The sequence below is a fragment of the Ascaphus truei genome, chromosome 3 (genome assembly GCF_040206685.1).
Source record: "Ascaphus truei isolate aAscTru1 chromosome 3, aAscTru1.hap1, whole genome shotgun sequence".
Classification (NCBI taxonomy): Eukaryota; Metazoa; Chordata; class Amphibia; order Anura; family Ascaphidae; genus Ascaphus; species Ascaphus truei.
This window is the reverse complement of record NC_134485.1, coordinates 377,534,208-377,546,797: the sequence shown is the minus strand read 5'-3', so window position 1 is coordinate 377,546,797 and position 12,590 is coordinate 377,534,208. Positions and strand designations below refer to the sequence as shown.

The 12,590-nt window shown below is 41.0% G+C and overlaps 1 protein-coding gene across 5 annotated transcripts in view; it reads right to left on the bottom strand.

Moving 5' to 3' along the window:
* Positions 1 to 12,259, bottom strand: part of ZDHHC20 (zDHHC palmitoyltransferase 20) — a 65,730-nt gene extending 53,471 nt beyond the window's left edge. The window contains exons 1-2 of one of the 5 annotated variants that reach the window (XM_075592263.1): positions 12,075 to 12,259; positions 8,814 to 8,936 (exon numbers count right to left, since the gene is read on the bottom strand). In XM_075592263.1, the coding sequence (XP_075448378.1) occupies positions 8,814 to 8,936; positions 12,075 to 12,192 (241 nt within the window). In that variant the 5' untranslated portion in view covers positions 12,193 to 12,259. The remainder of the gene's footprint in view (positions 1 to 8,813; positions 8,937 to 12,074) is intronic. The other 4 variants (XM_075592264.1, XM_075592265.1, XM_075592267.1 and 1 more) reach the window with 4 other exon arrangements.
* Between the last annotated feature and the right edge of the window lie 331 nt (positions 12,260 to 12,590).

Here is a 12,590-nt window from a genome sequence, read left to right as displayed (position 1 = left end):
ACTAAATTACCCTTTTTCAAGTGATATATAGGTATTTCACTGTGTATTTTTGTCATATTGGACGTAGCTCTGGGCTTCTCTGTTTTTTGTTGATATGTCACAGACTGCTTTATCCAAGTCCTTGTATGCACTGTGGCAGTAATACCAATCTCGTGAGAGCGCCTTCCTTTTTATATTTAGTGTCTCTAAAGCCAGCTCTTCCACATCCCACTCTACACAACGGGAAGACAACATGCTACCATCAAGTTAGTTAAAAAGCGGTGCTGTTATTGTCCCCTTATTTAAACCTGCACCAAGTAAAAGTCAAATGTAGGAATGAGACCGGAGTCTGGATTAACCCTTAATGCTCCATGGAATAATGGTAATGTAATTAGTATTAACCTTTTTTTTAGTCAAATATGTGCAAAGTAATAGTTGCATTATATAATACAAATGAGGCTGTCCTAGTGGTGGACGCAAGTTCGATGCAACTAGACATTCTTCTGGATGTACACGTATGATGAAACTATATAAATTAACGCAAAATCCCATTTATGGGAGCGTATGCCATGCTGAAACGTAAAGACGCAACCCCTGTTAGTTTTCAAAGCAGAACTGAAAACAAATATAAAACCTTTACAATGTAGTCGTTTTCCCTAAACAAATATAATACCTAAAAGAAAAAAAAAACTGCACAATTATAAAAATAAATAGACATTTTCTTCCTCCAGCCAGTGAATGAGGAAATAGTTCAGGAGCTTCCTAAATCTGTAGGCCACCATGTCAGTTCGAGGCCAATAAAGATAAGAGGAAAAAGAGTGGGGGTTTCCTTCAATACAGAACAGAGGGGACAGTCCTGATACCCGTCCCAACCCCTAACAATGTAGCCCGGCACAGGTTCCGTAGACGGATTGTGGGCATCAGCAGCCCCGCCTATTCCTGTTCAGCACAAAGTGATTCACGCACAAAGTGATTCACACACAAGGGAGTCGTTACAGGAAACCAGAAACACTTTCCATGTTCTGCTCACAGCATATACAAACAAACGTTAACATGTTTAAAGAAAAAGGCTTCTAGATGCCCGTTACTTAGATTTACCTTTTTAACAATTACTGCAGATTACAGATAATGGTCCCAGGAGGGATTGCGTCTTTATGTAGAACACACACCAGTTGTGTTGAAGGAACCCCTACAAAACACTGAATAAGAACATGCCTACTATTGACAGTACAACCAGTGACCCTGCATTATAAAATTACATTTTAAAATCAGCCATTCTCTGGTTTCTTTCCATGATGTGACTCTACACTATTACTTTGTATTTTTAGGGTTTTCAGGATTGTATATCGTGAATGCTGTTCTGTCTCACAGGAAGTATTTGTTTTGCCAATAAATAAATGATTAATATTTGTATTGTGACAAGGTAGGAAAAAAAAACATTTTTTAAAGAGCTCCAGTGGTGTTAGCAATATTAATCTATACATAATATATATATATATATATTTTTTAAACAAATGCGATACTGCGACTAATACCTAGTCAGCGGGCTTATGAACACTACAGTCCTTCACATTGTTTTCTCTTTACAAAGTAGGTGGTGCATATTGCTATTCTGTAAATAATTGTCACATGAACCAGTCAAGTCAGTGAGTAACCAAAACAGTACTGTAATGTGTCACAGATAGATTAAATGAAAAGCACCTCACAAACAGTAATATGTTTAACATGGTAAATAACAGGTAGCAGATACACTGCGGTAGGTTCATGTTCATTAAACAAGAAATAGGATTTTTTTCCTTCGTAGCTCGTAAATGTGTTGAACTGCTGTAATCTAATCCGAGAAGTTGGGGACGAGGAGTGGCGCTGGTAAGAATGCAGCTGCCGTAGAACTATGTCACAAGCACACAGGCCAATCACAGGTCGGCTTCCCGAAGTCGCATCTCTCAGCGCTTTGCATAACGCTATACTAGGCATTGTGGGGCGTGACTTCGGGAAGCAGAGTGGTGATGCTACTGACGTAGTACTCAATAGTTGCGGCTTTTTCCACGATGGCCCCTGCGGTGGACCAGTGCAGGCAAGTAAACATTTTCTAGACCTATATAGAAATATGTTTCAGTGCAGGAATATAAATAAAGTAAATCTAACATTTAGGCGAGATTTGATTTCCTTTCCTGTTTATTTTGGTTAGCAAGACTGTGCTCTACTTCAAAAAGCAAAGAGTCCTTTCTCCTACAAGTTATAGGATGGAGCTGAATGGTGCGGGTACATGAATAATTATGAAGGTCAAACAGTACAAAGAGGGAAGGAACCCATTAAATGACCATGATATTTACAGAGTCCCCCGATAGAAAAAAAACCATCTCCATTTGTAAAGAAGACAGGGAAATTAACTTTAAAAATCACTGAATGTTTAAAGATGCTTAAATACTCTTTTAAACAGGGTAAGTGGGATTTTACATCTACAAAATACACTGCAATCTGACATTACTTGATCAGAAGTGAGTGCAATATTATAGTTTGTTTGCTAGCTTGCCTTTTCCACAGAAATTCTAAATTTGACCGTTCAGCTCATTTTATTATAGTTTTGCTCAAAACATCCAGGAAAGTGCATTAAAGTAGTATCGAATAAACCAGCAAAATACGGTACTCAACACAGTTAGTCATCTCCATAGGAGAATAATCTACCAGACTAATGTCATCTAAAATCATCTGTCACAAGGAGATTCCATCAACAATACACAAAGATGTGCACTTATCTTCTACACAACCCTGCTGTCTAATTCTAAAATAAAAAAAACTGGCGACCTAAGTTTTCCAGGTTGTGAACAGATCAGGAGTACCAAGTAAAAACAGGCATATATATGTAGCCAGCTTTATTTTACCTACTGATGACGCAGAATATCATAGCGGACGCAGAATATCGTAGCGTTTCAATAGGATTTAATGGCCGTGATAGCGCAGAATATTCCACCGTAGAGCGCAAGTCTGGGTTGTGATACTGTCTTTAGAGATATGGCGAAAATAAAGGACCCATTATACACCAACAATTTGCCCACAGAATTTGTGCTACAACTTCAAATCACCTTAAAAAATGAACAGTTTGTTCCTTCAGTTCCCAATCTTCTGAACATTTGTGCAGTTGCAATAAAAGCAAAGACACCCAGTCATTTACATCATCGTAAATATTTGATTCAATTTTTAAAATGTGTTTAAAAGCTTTTGAAACTGATGCCTGGAAGCTAATCTCTAAACCAGCACAAACAACAGAAGGTCAAATCCGTTAGCTTTCCAGCAGATCACAGCAAGTCTTGGGAGTGATATCAAGAAAACGAGCATGGTTTGAAGGCATACAAGGACAACTTGCACTACCAACCCTCTTAATGCCACAACGTCCACAGCACCAGAGTGCTACGGACATTCTGGCACCATGACCCCATGTCGCCAACGTATCATTCACATGGCTCTTGATACACACATCAACTTACATACCGCAAGAAGAGATTCCCCTCGTCTATTGCAGACGCTGCTCTCACATGCTCACAGAGAAATGCAGACGTAGTAGTGTGTCAAATAAGTAAACCGGAGTCAAAACTTAGGATCGGCACCTCATGATCTTGGCTAAATTACTTTATCATTCAGATACTTCAGGCAACAAAAGCCCCCACAGAGCATGTTAATCCAACTTTGAAACATTATGAAAATATTTGTAGGTGTCCGACTTTTGAGAAAGCAAAAGTAGTCAAGGTATCCGCGCTCCAGCTGTCTTGTGCGTCGTAATGGTAGAACCTCTTGCTGCTGGGCACATTGCAGTCACTCTCCACAGTCTCCTAAATAGAGATCTCCCAAAGGTAATCTCAGAAAAACGATATAAAATATGCACACAGCGCACAGGGGATCAGTATAAAATACATTTAATAGGACCAAATGGACCTTGTCGAAGCACGCTGTTGCGAAACGCATTGAGGTCACGTGAGGCTGTTCTAGCTCGTATACCAATAGGCTGGGGTAGTGCAAACCTGAAGCTCAAGCGAAGGAGAGATCTGCCAGGCGTCGGCGCAGTACGGACTCTACATCAGCTCAGTCCCTGGTTACCTGCTTTTACAGCTTACGGTTAGCATCTGTTTTCCCCCCTTCCCCTGTGTGTTTTTTCATGTAGTCATAGCCATTGGTTGCTTTAGACGGTTTCACTTATGTTTATTCATTTACAAGCAATTTCATTGTTTTCACGGTCTAGTTAGTAATTTATGTGATCTTTGAGATCTTATGTCTTTACATTTGTGTAATTCATTAGCATTAATTATTTTTACCTGTGCATGGTTATTTTTTATTTTTCAACTTGTCAAAGTGTCCATTTGGGCCTATTAAATGTACTTTATACTGATCCCCGGTGCGCTGTGTGCATATTTTAAATCGACTTTTGAGAAGGACTCAATTCTAATCAGTAGCTTCTAACCTTCAACTTTAAGTCTATCAACCTAGTTTTTGTGGAACCATGAAGGTTGCACAAGAAGTTATCAGAGGGTTCCCGAAAATAGAAAAATCTAGTTAATAGAGCATGGTTTACTCCGCGAGAACTAATATCTTTATTTTGGCCCATTTCCAAAATATAAACAGTCATCAAAAGATTATTAAATGTTATGTTATAAATAACATGCATGTCCAAGGCCAAGAGAAGTTTATTTATATCACCACAAATAGTATTTTATATACTATAGGATAAGTAGGCCAGGGTTCTGCAAAATCATAATGAACTTTTAAAAGGCTCCACTGAGTCACAACACATTTTTAAATGGTTCCACAGTTCTTCGACCAGTGGTTTCAACTTTCTAAGTGATGAAAGAATACTGCAGCTATTCCAAAACGGTCATGATCAGTACCCAGTAACAAATCCATTTCTATACAATAATGTTATAGTTATTGCTCCTCGAAATGAAATAATGGGACATGACAAAGATCCGATACTGGGACCGAAACATTAATATTTTTTGCTATATAATAAATTTGCAATTTTTCCAAGCCCAGTAGAGTGCAGTTTGATTATTCTTATCTTTGGAAAATGAATCTGACATCATTAAAAGACAACTGTCATGATCACATAAGTGGTTTTATACCTTTAAAGAAACCATGATGATATTTTATTTGACAAAAAAGAAAATCATTGGTTCTCAAGTATTTGTAATGGTTTGTTTGGGTGGTGAACTCTAAAACGAAACTCAATGTATATTCTATACACTGCCTCCTTGTAACTTACATCCAGCACTGCAATATAAACTCATGGATTTAGGACAAGTTTTCTATCAATCTGCATTTTGTATATTAGATTATATTGACTCCATCCCCCATTGTATAGCGCTTCAAAATATGTTGGAACCCTATTAGTAAATAAGTCTCTTGGCTATGTGCACTCGTAATTACAGGTCATTAAGAAGCATAACCAATACAAATAAGATACTTTACGAAGTATAAAATTGACAACATATAAATTGTGTGGCCACACTTTGTTACATCCCAAACAAAAGAAAAAAACATTACTATTTTATAACATGTAAACAGATAAATCAAATGCCATAATTCGCTACTTCTACGTCATTCACAAACCTGTATAAACACATTGCAAAGCAATGTCCCGGCCTCCCTGACAGCTAAGAGGTTAAACGGATTGGGCCCTCCTGTAGCGTAGAGACAAACACCAGAGGAAAGAATGACATCTGACAGCTTTGTCCATCCTAATCCTTTATCCTCTGCTGCTAATCTATCCAAGACTCATCCCTTTTTTACAGGCACAAGGGCACACACTTGCCTCATTTATAGTACAGTACTATATGAGTGGACACACAAAGGTAGGTATTTATCCATAGGAAGGTGTGTGATGAAAACTACATAGGAAACAAAACTGCATGCAATTTAAAGCAGCAATCTCAGCTGATATGTGTGTGTATATTTGAACTAGAATGGGAACTGGTGGGTTCCTTCAGAATTGAGCCGCTTTATTCTTTTTTTCTCCAAGGATCCCCCAGTTCATTCTAGTTTTACCTACTGGTCTTCCCTCTTCGCAGGAAACAAAATGCCCACCGAAGCACAGACCAAAAGGAAGCTGCAGGGATGGCATTGCTACCCTTTTTTAAATAAACAAAGTGCACCAGCAGCTGAAATAAAGTATGTTGGGAACCAGGAGGCCCCCAGAGCCAGAAAATAGAGTGATTCAGTTCTGGAGGACACACTGGTTCCTATTCTATTAAATAAATGTAATTTTTTTGTTGGATTGCTACTTTAAGGTCTCTTTCGCTCTACCCATAACGGTCTCCTCTCCACTACTGCTCTCGCGCCTTAAACCCTTTTCCCTCGCTGCCCCTTACCTGTGGAACTCCCTCACACTCCGCGTGCACCAAGCACCGTCTCTCCCCACCTTTAAGACAAACCTTAAAACTCACCTCTTAAATTAAGTATTTCAATAACCTAGACCCATGGCTGCTGTCCCACACCCACAGTCTCTCCTACCAACCACTGTGGCCAAGCACTGCCATCTACTGCACTTATTCCCTCTCTATAAATCTCCCAACATACCACTTAGATTGTATCTCTCCTGGGCAGCGGTGTCTTTTCTATTGTCTGATCTTATTTGTTGCACTTGTACTATAATTCCCTATATACCGTATTCTCTCTCTACTAAAGCGCCAAGTACGGCTGTGGGCGCTTTATAAATAAAGATATATGCAATACAAAATTAAAAAGAAGATTGTGATATAACTGTCTAAAAAAAGGAATCTACACACCCTCTTCGCAGCATAATGTGCTTCACCAATCCCTGGGTTAAATCCGCAGTGAAGGTACAAAAATCAACAATGATGACATCAACCGTCACTAGCTTTATCAGAATGAGTCATTTAACTCTTCAATGCCAGAGAAATACATCATGTAATTTCCTCTCCTGCAAAAGGTTAACCCCCGTAAATGCCAGAGGGCCTAGCAATGCTTTCCAGAGGACTGAGGTGTTTAAACGGAAACGGGCTGCAAAACAGGATGAAAAATAAACAATTGCACTTTACTGATCTCCACGTCTTGTGAATGGAATATAGAGAGAAACAAACATAGCTACAGGGCTTCCACCAAAAGCAGAATCCAATTAGAACGCACAATTCAACAGCAGCCATCTCCACATAGCCACTTAGTAAATGGTTTCTGGTTAACCACATGCTTTAATTTCCATTTTATTTTCCTGCACTTTGGGAGAAAAGAGAATGATCAGTTTACCAGTAACTACAGACTTTGCCTAAGGTGAAGAGAAGAAATATCACCCGGACAGAAGCTTCTATCTGTGGCAGGCAAGAAATTCCATTCTTCATACCGAGTCCCACATAGCTAAGCCAAACAACAACAACGCTGTCCTGTATGTAAAACATTTTCTCTGGGGTTGGTTACAAATGTCCATAAGTACAGGCAGTCCTCGTTTTACATTGCATCGCTTTACAACGAATGGCTTATCCAACGCTATGCAATGCATACCTATATTCATTTTTACAGCGCCAAAACGGCTTATCCAATGCTTTGCAAAGTTGTTTATGTGTATATAATATATATTATATAATATTATGTTATACTATACAATATATTATATTATATTTTATTATATATATATATATATATATATATATATATATATATATATAAAAGACAGTATATACACTATATAATTTATGTGTGTGCTGCGTATCTTATTGCCTGCATAAAATATTTGGTGTATTTTAGTGTTAAAAATGCCTTCAGGAACGGAACCTTTCATTTAAACAGTGTTCCTATGGGAAAACGTGTTTCGCTTTAAGACGTTTCGCTATCCAACGCCATTTTGAGTAACACATTGTGTCGGATAACCGAGGACTGCCTGTATAATGGTCTAAACCAGGGGTGTCCAACTCCAGTCCTGAAGGGGCACCAACAGGTCAGGTTTTAAGTATATCCCTTCTTCAGCACAGGTGGTTCAGATGAAGACTGAGCCACCTGTTCTGAAGCAGGGATATACTTAAAACCTGTCCTGTGGGAGGCCCTTGAGGACTGGAGTTGGACACCCCTGGTCTAAACCCTGCTTAATAACCCAGCCCTGATCACAGCAACATTGGATTTTATGCTATAATATTTTCTCAGTTAAGTATGAGATCCGAGAAAAAACAGCATGTATTGTGGTTTGTTTCTAAGCTTTCTGTAGTTAGGCAGCATGGCTAATAAAAATAGAATTTACAAAAACAATTGGAACGGTTAAAAATAGTGGAAAATGTGTTCTACTGAAACAGCAACAAAATAAAAGCCCTTGATGATGATGATATTTTTTATTATTATTACTAGCTGTACCCAGCGTAACATACACAGATATAGCAGATCTTAAAGGTTATTAAACATTACTCTGTTTTCACCCCTCCCTGTAATGCCTTGCTGTCTCTCTTCTCCACCTTAGGCCGAGCTCATGCATTGCTTGCTTGCGAGAGTACGAGCTCTTGCTGCAGCACACGCGATCTGTGCTCATAGTGTAGGAGGCTATTGGCGGGCGTGGCCATGACATCATGGAGCTGGTTAGACGTGATTGGTCGAACCGCTCACATGACGTGGCTGCTGCTTGGAGACACATTTCTTGTTTTTTCAAAACGCGGTCGCTCGTGCGCGCACTAGGAGCGGCCTCAAGGGATCCTGCACTTTGTGGTTGACACGTGCGCAAACGCCAACGCACACAGTATAATCTCGGCCTTACTCTCTCCATCATGCCCTGCTCCTCTTTGCACGCTTTCCTCTCATCTTTATCGGCTCCTCTCTGCATACTACACACCCTCCTCTCCTACTCATCTCACCTGCCTTCTCCTCGCTGTCTCTCCGTTTCCTCCTCACCTCTCTTTGCACTATCTCCTGCCCCTTGTGCACACTGCTCTCCATTCCCTCCTCTTCGCCGTCTCCTCTCCTTGTTGCAAATACATCTATAAATAATCATATATTATCTAACTGTCAATGAAATATCTGAATGTAGAACCTCTTTTCAGTCAATGTTACCATTTATGGTCACCATAAATGTGTGCCCGGGACATACTTGAAAATGAGAGGGAACTCTCAATGCATTACTTCCTGACACACACACACACACACACACACACACACACACACACACACACACACACACACACACACACACACACACACACACACACACACACACACTTTTATAATATATAGTGCAAAAAAATAAAATAATGCATAAAAAAGGAACCTATGAAAATGGAAGAGTTAAAATAAAAACGAAAAAAAGAAATGAACAGTTTTTACATGGAAAGTCATGACGTACAAGGGATAGTGGTGTGATTTTCCCTTAAAAAAAAATCAGCTAGAAATGGTGCCAAGCAATGGAGGTTGAATATACCTGACCACACACCAAGGGATGTGCCAGGTGTCCACTTGACCAGACATTTCATTCTAAAATAAGTGTCTGTTCATTATATCTATCCAGATACCAAATATCAACTTATCATTTGGTACCATGGTTTATATCAGACCACAGCAGTGATGGGATAGTGCCAAATATGCACCTGACTGGTCACCGTCTAGCCATATACCCAACCCTATAACATACAGTTACTGTGCCAAGCGGTATACCTACCCCTATAAACCTACAGCAACTGCACCTAGCCTTAACCTAACCCTATAACATCCAGGAACTGTGCCTAGTTGTATACATAACCCTACATCAAGGAGCTGTGCCAAGCTATATACATAACCCTATAACATCCAGGAGCTATGCCTAGCCTTAACCTAACCTTATAACATCCAGGAGCTGTGCCAAGCTGTGTACATAACCTGTAACATCCAGGAGCTGTGCCTAGTTGTATACATAACCCTACTTATGGACCTGACTTAACCTTACATGGACCTACCTTACTAAAATCTAAGTTCCTAAGACTTGGTGCCCCAGCCATTGCCAAACCAATTGCTTCCATAGTCAACTCTATCCTGTCTGCAGGTCATATCCTCAAGACCTGGAAAACTGCCAGAGTTGTCCCAATCTTCAAACGTGGGGACAAAAACCACTCTCAAACTACAGGCCAATCTCTCTTCTCCCAATACTATCCAAAGTCATGGAAAAATGTGTCCACTCCCAATTAAGCAATTACTATAGCTAGACAAATTTCTTTAGCCAATTCCAATCTGGCTTCCGCCCCAAACACTCCACGGTAACTACCCTGCTAAAAGTTTGCAATGAAATCCAGTGTGGAATGAAACAGGGACAACTCACTGGTGCAATATTCCTAGATTTTGCAAAGACTTTTGATATTGTTGATCATGCTATCCTGCTTAACAAACTCCAGAGCTCTGGAATAGGGAATCATGCTTTAAACTGGTTTCAGTCCTACCGATCAGGTAGATCCCAACATGTGTCCATCTCAGGCTCTAACTCCAACCCCCTGGATATCACCTGTGGTGTCCCGCAAGGCTCTGTTCTGGGGCCCCTACTCTTCTTAGTGTTCATCAATGATCTTCCCACAGCTTGTAAGGAAGCTTCAATAAACATGTATGCAGATGACACAATCCTATATCCACACAGCCATAGCCTCTCTCTCTTGAACATATACTTCAGTCTGACTTTTTGAGACTCGAAAACTGGATTTGGTATTTGGGACCAAGACTAAATTTTTAAAGCTTCCAGTGACTGAGCTCCAGAAGAGAACCAATGAAAACACCACCCTAACTCCTGTTACTAGTTTTAAATACCTGGGCATATGGTTCGACTTCCACTTTACATTCAGAATGCACATTGATACCCTGACATCCAAAACCTATGCCAAACTAGGTGTACTTTGCAGGAACAAATTCTCCCTAAGGCTGCGCGTATAGTGCCCGAGACAGGCGACGTCGCCCAAAAACAAATTCATTGCCACCACCATGTGCGCTTATAGAAAGCGCGATGGCGACAATGCGAATTTTGGAAGCTTACAATATTTGATTTTTCAAGGGCTGTCGCATCATGTGACAGCCCTTGAATCAATCAAATGCCAGTAAGCCCGCGCTGCCGCAAAGCAAAATATAACTTTTGCTAGTGGCGACGGCACCCGTCACGTCGCGGGCACTATACACACAGCCTAAGTCTGCTTGTCAGAAAGCGTATCGCACAGCAGATGCTAATGCCAATTATCGAATATGGAGGCATAGTATATAGCTCGGCACCCAAAACTCACCTTAGCAAACTAGACTCCCTCTACAATTCAATATGCAGTTTTGTTCTCCAATGCAACTACAACACACATCACTGCGAAATGCTCAAAGAACTAGATTGGTCATCACTTGAGTCTAGGCGCAAAGTTCACCTTTCCTGTCTTGCCTTAAAATACTTTCTGGGCACGCCCATAATATATTTTTTCTTCAACTGTGCATGCAATGTCTTGTATATAATGTATACCCTGTTCACTTATGTAACTATTTGTAACCATGTATTATTTGTCTTAAGTATGCCCAGGGCATACATGAAAATGAGAGGTAACTTTTAATGTATTACTTCCTGTAAAATATTTTATAAATAAAATAATAACATCCAGGAGCTGTGCCCTAATATATTAGATACTGTACACCATACAAGCGCCCCAGTGTAGTAAACCTGTAACATACAAGCGTCCCAGTGTAGTAAACCTGTAACATACAAGCGCCCCAGTGTAGTAAACCTGTAACATACAAGCGCCCCAGTGTAGTAAACCTGTAACATACAAGCGCCCCAGTGTAGTAAACCTGTAACATACAAGCGCCCCAGTGTAGTAAACCTGTAACATACAAGCGCCCCTGTGTAGGAAACCTGTAACATACAAGCGCCCCTGTGTAGTAAACCTGTAACATACAAGCGCCCCTGTGTAGTAAACCTGTAACATACAAGCGCCCCAGTGTAGTAAACCTGTAACATACAAGCGCCCCTGTGTAGTAAACATGTAACATACAAACGCCCCTGTGTAGGAAACCTGTAACATACACAGCCCGGATGTAAACACAGATCACACGAGTACTGATCACAGCCTCACGCTCCCCGCTCGGTTCCTGCAACAGGAAGACTGGGTGCGGCCGGTAACCGCCACTCTACTCACTAATGCACAGCTCCAGCACGTACGCGTAGTAGGACCAGCACACCACCATGGCGATGAACAGCACCGGGACCCAGCCCAGCACCCGCTGGCAGCAGCGCAGGACGTGCGAGGGCGCCATCTTCCCCGCAGCCACCGGCACTGTGCGCAGCGACTGTCACCGGCGGGGCGGGGCCTCGTGACGTCACACACCACACGCCCACTGCCCGGAACGTCATCACGTAAGCCACGTCCCAGATATCGCGCTATTACGCAATAGGGACGGTAGAGGGAAAGAGACACGCAGAGAGAGAGGAAAAGAGACAGACAGGAGAACAGAGGGAAAGAGACAGACAGGAGAATAGAAAGAAAGAGACAGGCGAACAGAGAGGGACAGAGAGATATAGAGGGAGGTAGGAGCCAGAGGGAGAGACACGCACACTCACTGAGCCTAGGAACCTGCTTATAGCACAGCTCTCCCTGCCACACACCTTATTCCACCAAAATGCATGCACCAAAACCTCTAGGTTTACTCATTTT